The sequence below is a fragment of the Quercus robur genome, chromosome 2, assembly GCF_932294415.1.
Source record: "Quercus robur chromosome 2, dhQueRobu3.1, whole genome shotgun sequence".
Lineage (NCBI taxonomy): Eukaryota > Viridiplantae > Streptophyta > Magnoliopsida > Fagales > Fagaceae > Quercus > Quercus robur.
The window spans coordinates 22,778,812-22,793,672 of NC_065535.1; the positions used below are offsets into that span (position 1 = coordinate 22,778,812).

The 14,861-nt window shown below is 33.3% G+C and overlaps 1 protein-coding gene across 3 annotated transcripts; it reads left to right on the top strand.

Moving 5' to 3' along the window:
* The first annotated feature begins 2,288 nt into the window (after nucleotides 1–2,288).
* On the top strand, nucleotides 2,289–11,417 carry LOC126712917 (topless-related protein 4). Of its 3 annotated transcripts, none has more exons than XM_050412457.1 (19): nucleotides 2,289–2,506; nucleotides 2,699–2,796; nucleotides 3,751–3,930; nucleotides 4,516–4,629; nucleotides 4,720–4,912; nucleotides 5,149–5,213; nucleotides 5,318–5,497; nucleotides 5,954–5,995; nucleotides 6,113–6,271; nucleotides 6,367–6,535; nucleotides 6,626–6,694; nucleotides 6,883–7,014; nucleotides 8,485–8,595; nucleotides 8,670–8,840; nucleotides 9,011–9,070; nucleotides 9,149–9,244; nucleotides 10,365–10,550; nucleotides 10,629–10,795; nucleotides 10,875–11,417. In XM_050412457.1, the coding sequence occupies exons 1-19, from the start codon at nucleotides 2,330–2,332 to the stop codon at nucleotides 11,059–11,061; spliced, it is 2,556 nt and encodes an 851-aa protein (XP_050268414.1). In that variant the 5' UTR covers nucleotides 2,289–2,329; the 3' UTR covers nucleotides 11,062–11,417. The 3 variants fall into 3 exon arrangements, with proteins under 3 accessions (XP_050268414.1, XP_050268412.1, XP_050268413.1); XM_050412455.1 differs by having other exon boundaries at nucleotides 2,292–2,506; nucleotides 8,951–9,070; XM_050412456.1 differs by having other exon boundaries at nucleotides 2,296–2,506; nucleotides 8,951–9,070; nucleotides 10,878–11,417.
* The last annotated feature ends 3,444 nt before the right edge of the window (nucleotides 11,418–14,861 follow it).

Sequence of the window (14,861 nt, forward strand, 5' to 3'; positions counted from 1 at the left end):
TAAGAAAAATAATTGTTCACGTGCAAATTTATTGACATTCAAGAAAAAGATTATAACAATCATATAGAAAATATCATGCTTTAAACAAAAGGACAATTAACAATTCATAGATATTTGAAAAAGAAAGAGATATAATATGCATCATCACATCACAAGAGAAGGGTGAAGGAAACAACCTCTTGCATGAGCACACTTTGTTCTTTCAAAGAAATTTGTTCAATTCTCTTTGAAACCTAAAAACTCTAATTTTGTAGCAACACTCAAAGAAAGGACTAGAAAATATGTGTGGTTTGAGAGTAAAAAATGTATGCCTCTCAGAACGTAAAAAAAAAAGGTGCTGAATTATGAGGTTTAGTCTCTATTTATAGAGCTTAGATGACTCTAAAAAATAGGTACGGACGATTAGGGTTTGAATCCGGCCACATCCTTTTGCGAAAAGACTGAAAAGGGTGTGCATTATCGTCACTTGAAGGCCGTTGGGCCAAAGCCCAACCAAGGGAAATTCGGCACTCCAAAAGTGCTGAATTGGCTCTTGGAGGCCGAACAAGCTTTCGTGTTTGGGTGCTATTTAGTTTCTCCTTTTAGGTTTTTTTGGCCGATCCTTGTACCTAGACGTGTTTTCAACCTCTGTTTTTGATTTTTTGTCTCTTTTCTGGATAATTCAGGCTTTTTTAAGAGTAATTATCTTGAAGATAATTACATTAAAATAAATCTTGATAAAGTTCAGATTATCTACAGTTTTATTGTTATCCAATCATCCCTTTTATTCCCATGCATACATCCCTATTTTAAACACTAATTATCAACTAATCACAAAATTATTTAATTAATTTTAATTGTTTAACCAATCAGAATTAATTTAAATTGATCATGTGTGGTCAATTCTATCTAGACACAATGCATGCTGACTGTGCAAACTTGATCATGCGATATCTTTCAATTCGATGGTCCGATTCGAAAATCGGAAACACCATTGCGACCTTTAGAATCTCAAGATCATTTTTATGATATGCAATGAATGAATTAATGCATGTAATGCAAAGGAAAAATGATGTAGGTGATGCAAGAATAAAATGATGCATGTGATGCAAGAATGACTATTTTTTGGGTACATGGATGGTCACTCCAGTCATTTTCCTTGATTAAATCGTAGGTACAAAATCAAGTGTCTATAGTAGAATGATAGGGCCAACACGATATTACTTAAGGCCTAAGGTGATAAATTTGAGTGGGGCCTTTTATTTTTAAATATTAATCAATAATGTTATTTAATGCTAACTAATCCAAAGTTATTTTTTATTTTTTTTGAGAAAGAATCCAAAGTTAATTTGATGAATCAATACTAAGTAAACAAATGTTAATTCAATATAGAGAATTAAATATAAATAGTTTAAACATAATATTAAAATATATTATTTTTGTTTACAAAAGGAGGTTTACATTATCTAGAATATAAAACAATGCATAATTAAGTAAAGTTGTGATCTAGTTTTCAATCTTATATTTGGGTGTTAAGAGAGAGATAGAGATTGTTTGAGTGCGGCTATATGAGAGATTAGGTGGCTAATGTTGACAATTTACATTGTAAGATATTTGTTTACAAAAATTAAAATCTTAAACTCTCAGGAAAAATTAATCATCATTAATGATTTAGCACATTTACAACTTTTTTTTCCCAAACTGTCTAAGGTTTCACTTGTGTTAAGTTTGTATTAATCTAATATTTTTTTAAGGTTTCACTTGTGTTAAGTTTGTATTAATCTAGTATTTTTGGACGTCTTATTAGAGAGGAGAAAACAAAAATGATAAGCTTACAAATTGATGTGCAATGAATGTGATTGGTGAAGTTCAACAACCTCATTAATTAATGTTTAGTTACCTCTTTTTCTTAATGATTAGTGATACCTTAGTTAAATGTATTTTGGCTTTTGTTAACAAGTGTCATCACACTTTCGTTAAAATCTATTTTGTCTTGCTATGTTGAAAAATAATAAAAGCAAATAAACATGAATTCGGTTAATGGATAACCTTAGGACATTTGTTAGTTAACCATTTTAAGAAAATTTTGATACCAATTTAATAAAAAATATAAAAGGGCATCAAATATTTTTTCTTTTTTCCTATAAAAACTTTTCAAAAATGGTGCACTAATAAATGCAACTAAAACATCCGATAACTTTTCTGATAAACATATACTTCTTCAATTGTTCCGTCTTTCCACACTCGTTAACCGGACACTTATTTATGGTTGATTCTATTATTTACGACAAAATTGTTGTTCGAGACTACCTAATAATTTTCACATTTAGCATCTTTCCCTCGTACAAGAATGACGTGTATTATGATAAGCAAATTGACTTATCAGAGGAGTAGAGACCACGCATCTTCGGTAGCTGAAGAACAGTCATTGTTTATAGCGAAGAGCGAAGACCACGGTACGGCTTCTTCGCGTCCTGCTTCGCATATTCTCTTTTCATTGTTTTCGGAAACAGCAAAACCTAGTCAAGTAAATTCCCACATCCTTTGTCTTTTCTCTGTTATCTGTCTTTCATTCCATTAATGTTGTTTTCAAAAATGTGGGTTTTTATTTATTTATATTTTTTTTACATGTGTTTCCAGAATTAGATCGATCTTGAGCTAATTGATCGATCTAATTCTGGAAAACCCTAATTTGACTTTCCTCTTTTTGTCTTTGTAGTACACAGAAATGGACATAGACAAGGATTCTTATACAAAACTCATAATCTTGATACTTCAGTTCCTTGACGAAGAGAATTACAAAGAGAGCCTTCACTTGTACGGTGATGTCCTTTTCTTATGCATTTTTCTGGGCTTTGGCAATTGGAAGTACTTCTCTTGCTTTTGGAATTTAAAAAAAAAAAAAAAAAAAAATTTGCATTGATTTCAGTTTTCTGAAAGAAATATGAAAGTAATTTTGAAATATTAAGGTTAAACTAGGAGCACCCATTTGGTCTTGGACCCAATACCAAATAGTACATTATCTGTTTGAAATGTATTGTCATTTTACTTTTTTTTTTTTTTTGGGTCTTCGAGCACTGACTATTCTTCTGAGTGCATGCAGTCCCCTTGACTCACACGCTATGTAATTACTGAGAGGAATCCCTTGGGGTTCGCCCCAAGATGCTAGCTAGGTGTTGTCATTTTAATTTTGGATATAATTTGAAAGTACTTATCCTGCTTTTGTAATGAAAGGATTGGGTTTTGTTTCTAGTTGTTGAAATCCAGAAATGTGCTTCCAAATGCTAATCAAAACAGTTCCCTAATGTTATTTGTTTTGTGTAGCATATTGGGTTACATATACTGCTTTTGAAATACCAAAAAAAGAAGAAGAAAACATTGTTGTTTTTCTTGAAAGCAAGGGAAGTACTTAATCTTATATGCTAATCATTCAAGGTCCAATTTTTACTATTCCTTTTGAGCTAGAGAAAGATAAATTAAATTCTTAGTTACTTTAATGATTAGCATTTTGAAGGTTCTTTTTTTTCTTTAGAAAGTAAAATTGCATAAAATGTACGTCCTAAAAATTAGTACTGCGAAATATCAGTACGAAAATGCCTAAATTCTTTGCATTTGTTATTCTGATTTGGAAAGTTTTTTTTTTTTTTTTTTGGAAGCAAAATTACAGTGGATTAGCTTTTAAAACCAGGAAAAGTATTTCATTGATACAAATTTAATTGTTTAATATTTTTTAAAATGTTAATCAATGTATTTAAACAATTTATGAGGTAGATTGGAGCAAGAGTCAAAGATCTTCTTCAATGTGAATTATTTCGGGGAGACTATTGTCAATGGTGAATGGGAAAAAGCTGAGGAGTATCTTTCTTCATTTACAAAGCTAAATGATAATAGGTACTCAATGAAGTTGTTCTTTGAAATACGAAAGCAGAAATATTATGAAGCATCGGTCAGGTATAAGCTTCTTTACTGACAGAACTGAATGTTCAGTTTTCATCACCAAAATCTTTATTAGTATATTTTAAACTTTTCTTGCCATCTATTTGTTTGCTGAGGATTGGAGGACAATAAATGTAAAATAGAAATATATAAAAGTATGTCTTTTTTTGCTTCTGGGAAATCAAAAATCAACTTAGCTTTAGACAAGTTGGAGCATTAGACAGGTAAATTGAGGATGAAGATTATAGAACAACAACAACAAACAAACCCTTAGTCCCAAAATTTTGGGTTGGCAATCTAAGGATCATAATTGAAGATTTTTTTACAATTTGGGACTTATGTTGATAAATTTTATTAGGTCCGTTTTTGAAATTGAGGTAAAGAAAGGATAAAGAAGACAAAATTACATATTTACTTAAAATTTGCAGTGAGGCCTTAAATATTTATGCAGCTTAGATAAGTTGGCTTTGTTATTTCAGAAAATTATACGGACAATAATAGATTTCAAAGTTTTTCCTCTTCTTTTCCAATCTACTTTTGAAAATTGAAAAAGCCAATTTGTTTTATTTTCTTATTGTATTTGGGCTTGGTTATATGCAGGAATGACCAAGCTGAGGATGTGAATGTTCTTTGGCCAGATTTGAAATTCTTCTTGGATTTTCAAGATGAAAACTATGAAGAATTAGCTGACCTTATTGATTTAAAAAATTTCAGGCATGAAAAAATACTATTGCACATTTTGGTGCTCAACAAAATTTTCATGTATTGAAATTTCTCAGATTTAAATGGCAAATTTACCTGCAGGGACAATGAGCATCTATCCCGGAATGTGAACAAGGAATCTGCAAGAGCCATATCATGGGGTGATCTGAAATCATTAGTAGAGCAAAATCCTACTTTGCAAGATAAACTTATATTCCCCCGATTGAATCAATCAGGACTTTTGTCAATAATAACACTCATTTGTCCCAATCCAGGAAAGAAAACAAGTATAAAAGTAATAAACTCTCTGTTCTTTTTTTTCCCCCTTTCATTTATGTTTCATTTTGATTTGATTGCTGTGAAGATTAGTTCCATCACTTTTTTTAGAAAATTTAATTTCTTATATGAACTTTGTCTTTGTAATTGATCTACCAATATTTTTCTAACTTGTTTTTTGGTGGGTAGATTCTTAAGCTGAATACATCATTTTAGAGAGCTTCTAATTTTGATATGCACATAATTTATATGCAGGAAGAACTTATTTACTTGATACTTCAGTTTCTTGATGAAGAAAATTTGAAGGGGACATGTCACAAGTATGCTGTGTTCCCCCCCACCCCCTTTTTTTTTATCTGTTTTGAGTAATGAGCAAGCTATTGCTTAATTATTTTAAGATTAACTTAATTTTCATTTCATGAAGACTGGAGCAAGAAAGTAAGATCTTCTTCAATATGAATTATTTTGGGGAGTTTGTGATTAGTGGTGAATGGGATAAGGCAGTTAAGTACCTCTCCGCATTCACAATGCCAGATGATAACCAGCACTCAGCAAAAATTTTCTTCACGTTGGAGAAGCAGAAGTACCTAGCAAACTTAGGCAGGTGGGTTTTAGATTTCTATATATGGGTTTTTGCTTTTATTTGGCTGTAAATTTTTTAAGTTTATTCTTTAACAAATGGGATAAGGCCATCTACCAATCACCTCTCCCAAAGCCTGCAAAATTGGGAGTTTTATGCCCTCAATATGACATTTTTTTTACTTCAACTGGAAAACAAAACAATAAGGAAGAGAAACAAGATATTATCAAACGTGTTTTATTAATTATATTCATTTTAAAAAGAGGGGGGGGGGGGGGGGGGGGGAAGCAAGAATAATTGTGTAGCCAGTCTTGAATAATTATGAGAATAAAAACAAGTTGAGTTCCATTCTTGAGAATCGCAATAATAAAAGGTATGAGAAAATCAATTTTCTAACCTCATCTTTCTTTTTGATACTTATTTTGGTAACTAGAAAAAGTCTTTATTATCTTTTCCTTGAATGGGGGTGCGTGTTTGCAGGAATGATCAAGTCCAAGCCATCAAAATACTTCCGAATGATCTGTAGGTTTTCTCTGGTTTCTACAATAGGCTTTTGCTTTTGAGAACTCTAGGCATGAATGAAATTTTGCTAATCAATCATTTGTATTTCTTGGAATTTGTCGGAAATTTTTCCTGCAGACAGGATAATTTTCTATACGAGTACATGGATGCTGCATCTTTGAGGGCTAATTTGTGTGATGTTCTCAAAGAATCAGTTAAGAGCAATCCTATTTTGCAAGATAAACTCAAGTTTCCCGCTATGGATAAATCAAGACTTTTAACAATATTAAAAAAGATGTAAGCCAAAGATATGATCTTATCTGCTAGTATTTTACTGCCACATGGCTGCTGAGATTTTTTGTTCTTTGGGAATCGATATATGTATGCTGCAGTATGGACTGGTGGATTCCACATTGTGCCAACTCAACGACTGATCTTTATAAAAGGAACATTTCCCTGGTTAACATCCCAAAAGTACCTTACCTTTGTCGTGAGCCAATGATTGTTGTTAATTCACACTGTCAAGAAGCAAGTGCACTGCCTGGACCAAACGGTCTTGTGGTAAGGATATCTATTTATGATGTGATATTTACATGAACCTTGTGTTGTTGATAATTCATCTTTGTTGTTTATATCTTAAATTTATTTTAGTTTCATGATAGCAGCTGCTGCAATGATGTAAGTCTTCAAGCTGGTATGAAATCATCAGAGAAATATGGGGTAAGTGTGAAGAAACTTCTACCAATCAGGAAGCATGGCAATTATCAGTACCAAGTGGTCATGGGATTAGTTAATATTTATACATTAGTTTTTTTTTTTTTTTTCCTTTCTTGCTTAAAAGAAAATAAATAAATTCAATAACTCACACAATTAGTAACTAATGGTCTTCTTTTTCCAATTTTTTTTAGTCTAGAGATAATGCCTACTTGGCAGATGCAAATTCTGGAGTTTATGGGAAATCAACAGGGAAGCTAGCAGAGATTAATGACCCGTCTGAATGCCAGACACTGGTGCTTCCTGATACTTCCTTGACTGGAGGGGTATGGGATTATTTTGGCTCAAGCCTTCTAAAGTTTACTCAATTTTTCTTCTTCTTCTTCTTCTTTTTTTTTTGGGGGGGTGGGGGGGGGTTGGGAAAGTTTTCTCGATTTTTGAGAAAAAGGCTCTACTACTAGAATGCAGTGGAAAATAATGGAGCCCTAAATTATTAACTAATAGGATACTTATCTGTAATCTGCATCTCTTTTTTCTTTTCTTTTTTGGAGGTTTATAGAAAGAATATAATATGTTGCATATGTCTTTCAAAACATATTGTTTGTGGAAACAGAAAATCGTTCCCTAGTGTTTCATCCTCCTAAAAGTGAACTATATCCAAAGCAGTATACCATGACCATATCCTTCCAGCTCCTTTTTGTTAGCTTTTCTTCATTTGCTGATCCATCACTTCCAATGCAATCTAAATCAAGACTTTTAGCAATATCATCAATGTTTCTCTTTCTATGTATGAGTAAATTTTTATTTTTTATTTTTTATAAGTAATGAAACTTTATTGATATTAGAATATAGTCACCCAAGTATACAAGATGTATACAAATGGGGACAATACAATCAGGCACACATTTTTCTGTGTGAACATGCAGATTGGTAAAGTTGTACTTGTCAATATTCCTACTCATCCATCTCCGCTCCGCATATCAACTCTTTTTATTATAGGTAAGAATAATTTTATTGAAATGAGACTACTTCATGGAAAAGACACGAAGTAGCCTAAACGGAAAAAATATCTACATATGAATTGGCCCTATGTAAGATTGATCAAAATTACAATCTATAAGACCTGAAGCAAAGGACCACTCATAAAGAGAACTAATGAAGGATGCTAGCAATTGTGTTGATGTACACTCCTCATGTTGTACTCATCTTATTACCATTATGTATCTTGGTTCCCAAACCTTTTGCTTTAAATCCATTGCTGGATTGATCTTATTTATAGGAAGTTTTCCCTTTTTGTCTAGCAGGAATAACATGTTATATTGTTAATTCATGGACTATATCCCTATGTTAGCTATTAGGCGGATGAGTGAGCAATCTAAATAAATTTATCCTAATTTAGTTTTCTCAGTGATGGGATTTCTTTTCTATTCTCTCTCCTTTGCTCAACCCCCACCTTCCCCTCCCCCCCCCCCCCCATATGCAGGTGGCCCCATATTCCATTTCAAATGCAGCATTGCCATGGTAGTAAACTAAATATGGCTTAATCAAATTTATGTTGAGCATTTCATAATATATTTTTTTTTTTCCTTTTAATGAAGCTTGCAATTAGAGAATGGACTTGAACAGCTTTGATATACTAAGTCCATTTATTTTCTCCAATTTGAATGAAATATGTTGGAAAAGCATCATGATAAGTTGTTCTTGACGCAGTATTTGATATTTGTATTCAGTTTCCCATGCTTTTTGTATGGTCACTTTTTTCTTTGGACCTCAACCGATTCTATTAACCATATTAGGTTACTAGGTTGATGTATTCATGTTCCGGGGATTTCATATTGGCATTAACACAAAATGCTACGCATAAACTCTGGAGGTGGTATTGTGATGATCAGCACTCCTCAAGCAAGGTACTCCCATGCTATGTCATGAGTCTTTTATTTCCAGTACTTCTGGCCAATTTTCATGTGCCTTTCTCCTTCAGGCAACTGCCAATGTTGAACCGCAATTATATCAACCTTCAAGCGGACTAATAATGACCAATGAGATTGGAACACAACCAGAAAACGCTCTTTCATGCTTTTCCTTAAAAGATCCTTATCTTTTTTCAGCATCAGGAGGGAAGATCTCCATATTCAATTTGGAGACATTTGAGGTAAATGACAAAAATATATGCAATTTATGTTCCTGTGTCATTTGTGTGAAATTATTTACATTTTCTGGTGGCATCATTTCTACTTTCTTTTTCCTTTTTATTGATTGCAGAGACTTTCAACATTTGGATCCCCACCTCCTTCAACTACATATTTTACTTTCCTTATGCAGAATATCTTCGCCATTGGCTTAGATGACTCAATCTTAATTCGCTGCTTTGACTCCAAAAAGGTTATTATTTGCCAGATATTTTCTCTCTTTAATTATCTTTGTTGAAATCTAGGCTATAGTGATGCTTCATGTGTTCAGACTATAGCCCACCTCAAAGGCCATCAGAAGAGAATAACATGCCTTGCCTTTTCTCAAAATCTAAATGTGCTTGTATCATCAGGAGCTGACGCACAGGTAAGTTGTTAATATGTGTACGCTTGTCTTTGTCTTTGACAACCAAAGTTGTTATTTCTGGGTGTTTGGTTTCAATGTTTTTGCATCATTTTGTGGCCTTCCCATCCACTGCAAAGTGATATTTTGTCCTGACAGTGAAAACTTTGTGTTACTGATTTTATTTCTTGTGGGCTCTCATTGTTCTTCTCTTTTATGCTTTAAAAATGGTCTGTCTTGTGCAGATTATATCTTGCATGGAATTCACTACTTTGACCTTTAATTTGGACTGTATTTAATTGCTTTTTTTTTTTTTTTGGGCTACGTGTAATCAAACAAATGGTTTGGTTCAGTGGTTTGCACTGAGCCCCTAACAGCACAACGAAAGTGTGAGTCCATTATTAGTACACAAGTAAGGTTCAAGCTTGGTGCTAGCCATGTTACTATTTTGGGTTAACTTGGCTCCAAAATGAGCTCAGCTGGGTCATGGGAACTGTCCATGGTTCAATGACTCACTGGTTCAGTTGGTAGGTCAAGCAATCCACGGTGGGCTTTGACCAAAATGGTCAAGCGAGTTGAAGGGGATTGGAATAAAGATTGGTAAAATATTTAACATGTTTGACCAGCCATTTTGAACTGGGTTTTACTCCCTTTGTTCAAATTGTTAGTCATCTACTCCATCTTTGCAAAGTAATTATATATAATTGTGATAGATTTTCTAACTCACCAGTTCACTTTATTCAAAAAGTCAATCTCTCTGTTTCATTAAGAGTTCAAATAAAGGAGGATAGTTTTGGAACTTGCATCTTTTTTATTTGAATGACAATGCATTAAATGATATTCCCCTTAAAAAGTTGGATTTTCTTAACAGGGCCAACAATAAGGGATGGAGGGAGTAAAACATATCTTGAAATAATTTCATCTGCTTATAACCTTAAATTTATCATTAGATTGCAGAGTCTGCTATAAGCTATAGTGGCCTTATTTGAAACTTGAATGTCAGAAAGTGCTTTAGTCTCTCTCTGCAACTAGAAAAGATGTTGAAGTCTCACTCATAATCCATTACTGTGTTGGCTTCTCAAGTTTGTTTGGTCATTAAATTATCTTAACCATAAGTGATATGGTCAACTCTATTGTTTTCCAGCTGTGTGTTTGGAGCACAAATGGATGGGAAAAGCTGGCAAGTAAGTTTTTGCTGAGTAAAGGGGAAATGCTAGAGTGCCCTGTGGTAAATCACATTGAGTTTCACCAAGATCAAATTCACCTACTAGCTGTCCATGAAAGGAACATACACATATACGAAGCACCAACACTAAATCACTCTATGCAGGTGCCTTGGTTGCCCTTCTTTCTTTCTTTTTTGGTATTACTATTTTAAAGAGCTAGATGAAACTTAATTTTATTACAGTGGGTCCCACAAGAATCAGATCTTCCAATCACATATGCGACGTACTCATGCGATGGTCAGTCAATATTTGTTAGCTTCAAAAATGGGTGCATAAAAGTTCTTGTCGCAGCAACACTTTATCTAAGATGCCGGATTAATGTTACTGCATATATACCACCAGGTCTCAGGTAAATTCTCTGATAATAATATATTGATTAATTAATTTGCTTGTTACGTCTAATCTACTGATCAAATAAAATTGTTTAGCAGTTCGGAGGTCTATCCTATTGTTATTGCAGCTCACCCATTTCAACCCAATAATATTGCTCTAGGGCTTACTGATGGTAGAGTCCATGTTCTTGAGCCCCTAGAATCCGAAGGAGAATGGGGAATATCACCTCAACCGAAAGATGGTGAGGGGCTTAGTACTGCCTCTTGTTCAGCAGTTTTGTAGTAACTATCAAACAACAAAATTTTTGGTTGTTTTTGATTGTTTGCATATCTAACACTTAGCCTATCCTCACTAAATAGGAATCCCCTAGGCTTTAGAAACTGACATATGTGATTCATAGAATGCCAAAATGGCATTTTCATTGTTTCATTGCAAAGAGATGGCAAACCCATTCGACCATGCCAACCATATTCCTTTGGGGTATAAGCATCTTTTGATTTTTATTCGTTGTAGTTGTAATTCCTCAAAGATGTATATAAAACATGCAAATAGGAGAGGGAGATGGGTGAGGATTTGCAGCTCATGTATATCATTATTGAGTTGGATACTCTATTTTATTCCAAATTGTTATTGGTCAACTGGTGATTAGTGCATTATCTTTTGCTCCTAATTTAACAATGTACATTATCTCTTCTCTGTATATAATTGGAATAGGACTCTTGGTGTCCACATTTCACTATTTCCAAAATTATCCCTACTATTAATTCAAATTGATTTTCTCAAAAACACAAACTAATGATAAATAAAAAAAGTATTTTGACAAATGGTTAAAAGACAAATTCGAATTAAATAAAAAGATAAGAGATAAAATATTTAAACTGAAAAAATACTTAAAAGTTATCCTTTGAATAATATGCAGTGTAGATCATTCAAATGTTCTCCAGTTGATTTCTTTGTTTGCTCTTTGAATGGGGATTTTCCCTTGTATACACTCTGTATTGGGATTTTCACGAAATTCAAGTACTAATTTAATTTGGTAACACCATGATGCTACTAGGGCCTGTGTGTTGGAGCTTCTTTTTCTCATTTAATTTATTAAGTTAATTTATAATGTTTTATACCTCTACCCTTTTTTTGTAAGGTGCCGTTGGATTCAAATTATTTTTTAAGCCCTGTAAATCAACAAAAATAAGCTCTTCCAACTAAGAAAAATGAAACTTCTAAGAATTGCACATAAATATGTATGTTTTGACATTAACCTTTTTTTTAGAAACATTAACGTTTAAAAAAAAAAAAGAATTGCTTTTCAAAAGGTATTTTTTATAAAATTATCTCATTTTCTTGTATTTGGTAGCAACTTAGAAAATGAGTTTGAAAACGTAATTCTTTACCCTTTTGTTTCATGTGGTGTGAGATGGAGTTTTTTTTCCAAAATTTTTTAATGAAAAAAATCTCTAACCAATAAGTCATGAGCTTTCCATTGACCAAAGATAGTTTTCTTTTTACCAATTTTTTTAATGCTACCAAATACAATCAAATGCTGAAAATTACCTTCACATAAGGTTTTTCATCGAAACATATGGAGTGTAAATTAAAAATGATTCCTAATAAAATATTCCTATACATTTATACAAACCTTAAAAGGGGTAAGTGTCATTCATCCATAAACCTATGGGAGTGTCATTTCATCAAAAGTCTTAGACTCTTACGATGTGTTTGGATACTGTTTATTTTGCTGAACTTGTAAACTTATTGCTAAAAGTACTGTAAATAAAGGTAAAAATTTGTTGAAATAATACAGTGTGACTCACGAATAGTAGCAAAAATAAACTAAATAATAAAATAATTTTAATTTTTTATCTCAATCCAAACTCACACTTAGTAGAAATATTTAGTTAAGTAACAATTTAAAAGGGTATAAACTTATGTTATATTTATAGAAACGGTAAGAGGTGGAGTGTCTTTTTTGAAATGTTTTGGAGAGGAGTGTCATTTAGTGAAAGCTCAAGAGAGGTTGGTGTAATTTGCTATTTGCTATATATATATATATATATATATATATATACACACATTTCTGCATGATCTTTTTTATTCTAATGTTTAGAGGACCCAATCACCCAACCCAACCTTAAAAGACTTTTTCACAAGGCGGCCCATTTTTCTCACGGACCTCGTCCCCTTGTTGACCCATAAACCAGTCAACTTCTTGATAAAATGAATCCGACTTTTCTTATTTGGGACTGGATCTTGTACGACCCAGGTAATTCTAGTTCCATAAACCAAGTTAGCACAATCCACTTTCATGATAGGGACAAATCCATTTTTGAAAAAGTTTTATTGGAAATTGAAAAGGTTGTCAAAACTTTTTCAATTTCCGATAAAATTTTTTCCAAAATTGGTTTATTAATGTGTGCCCTTAGGGTACACATTAGCAAAATCCTTGATTAATGAATTCCATAACTTATAAGGTCACTCGGCTAATGACAAGAAAGTATCACACTACCTCAAATTTATTTTTGAGTTATAGCGTAGAACAAGCTAATGCGAAATGATCTCAATCACCATTGTTCTCTAGGTATGGGGGTTAAAGTTATATTCCCTTAAAGTGAAAAATCAAATAATAAACCCCTTTGATTGATAGGTAATAACTAAATTGCTATTTGCAATTGCCAGCATCTGTCAAATTCAAAAATTTCTATTCTGTAACAAGTCTACTGTATCATACTGATCTTTGCAACCTAAAAGACGGCTTGCTAAGAAAGGGAAACCTCAATTTGGGCCTAACCAACTTGGGGTTTGGCCTAGAAGGCTCCAATGGTTAAGACAATAAACTAGTGGGAGGATGAAATATAAAAATGGTATAGTAGCAGTGCCAAAGGTTGCATACCTTGCTCCACAAAATGGAGAATCATTATAGGTGTGTGAGGCATTAGTTTTGGTGGAAAAATCCTTCCCTTAATATTTGCCAGCTGGTTATCCCCTCAATTTGGTTGAGGTGACATGTTAGGATAGTAACTTCCCGTTTAGAGGCAAGATGGGATATTGCTTAGTGACAATAAATGTGATTTTTCTGTTGTGGGGTATAATAAATACTGATTTGAAGGGAATTAGGGGAAACTGCTTTTGAGGATGACCGCTATGATTGATTGAGATGATAACATAACTTAGTTTTTGGTCTAAGGCTTAAACCTACCCCCACAAGGGTATTTATAGGACATGTGGAAGGTGAGAGGTGATAGGTTTGTTAATAAATTATTCTTTCAAGTTAGTTCAAAAAATGTGTGCCAAGTCTACATGTAAAAGAAATAGGTTCAATTGCATTTAATGTGATCGATGATTGGTGGAGCGTTATAAATTTTGATGTGAGAGAAAGGTGATGATGTTCGATAAACACTACTATCGAGGTAATTAATCCCCATGGTCTCATGAATACATCATTACTAAGGTAGCCGACCAATGTAGTCATGGGATTTGTACATAGAGGAGGCCATCAGTGCTTTCTTTACAAACCAGACCAGTACGGTCCTCAGGCCATGATCCCTTGTTGGGTCGATCACGTTGATCCTTAGGGAAGTTTGTTTAGTGGCCCGAGTGGCATGACGGGCTTAGAAGCTATTCCTGTACTTGGGCCTGTAGGGCCCACCCCTTCCACTATTGAATATTTCTCCAGATATTTCGGAATTATATGATTTGGCTTGTAGCTAGGTTGAAACTGATACCTCTCCAACTTGTTTGTCATTATTATAGTCTAATTCGTTATTGTCTTTTTGCAACTTTTCAGTTCCACGAGTAATAGCTGTTATTGTAGAATAACAGTATAATTGGTCAACTCATTTGTTTTTCAGCTGTGTTTGGAATGAAAATGGATGGAGTATAACTGCCAGGCCCTCTAGGATCAGATTCAGTCACTTGCTATTAGCAAAGGGCAGATTTACATTTGAAGCACTCAGATTACCTTTATGCAGATGCTGTTTAAGGAACACATTTTGGTTTGTTTTAGTACTTGTTATTCTGTGAAATCAAATGAAATTTGACAGTATGACAGTGTGTTCCACTAGAATCAGATTCTCTAGTCCACATGT

Bases quoted from the DNA above. Each gene is read 5' to 3' on its own strand.
- LOC126712917 (XM_050412455.1), top strand. From the start codon at position 2,330: ATGACGTGTATTATGATAAGCAAATTGACTTATCAGAGGAGTAGAGAC. The intron at 6,536-6,625 runs GTAAGGATATCT...AATTTATTTTAG, and splicing joins CTGGACCAAACGGTCTTGTG to TTTCATGATAGCAGCTGCTG. The intron at 9,071-9,148 runs GTTATTATTTGC...TCATGTGTTCAG, and splicing joins GCTGCTTTGACTCCAAAAAG to ACTATAGCCCACCTCAAAGG.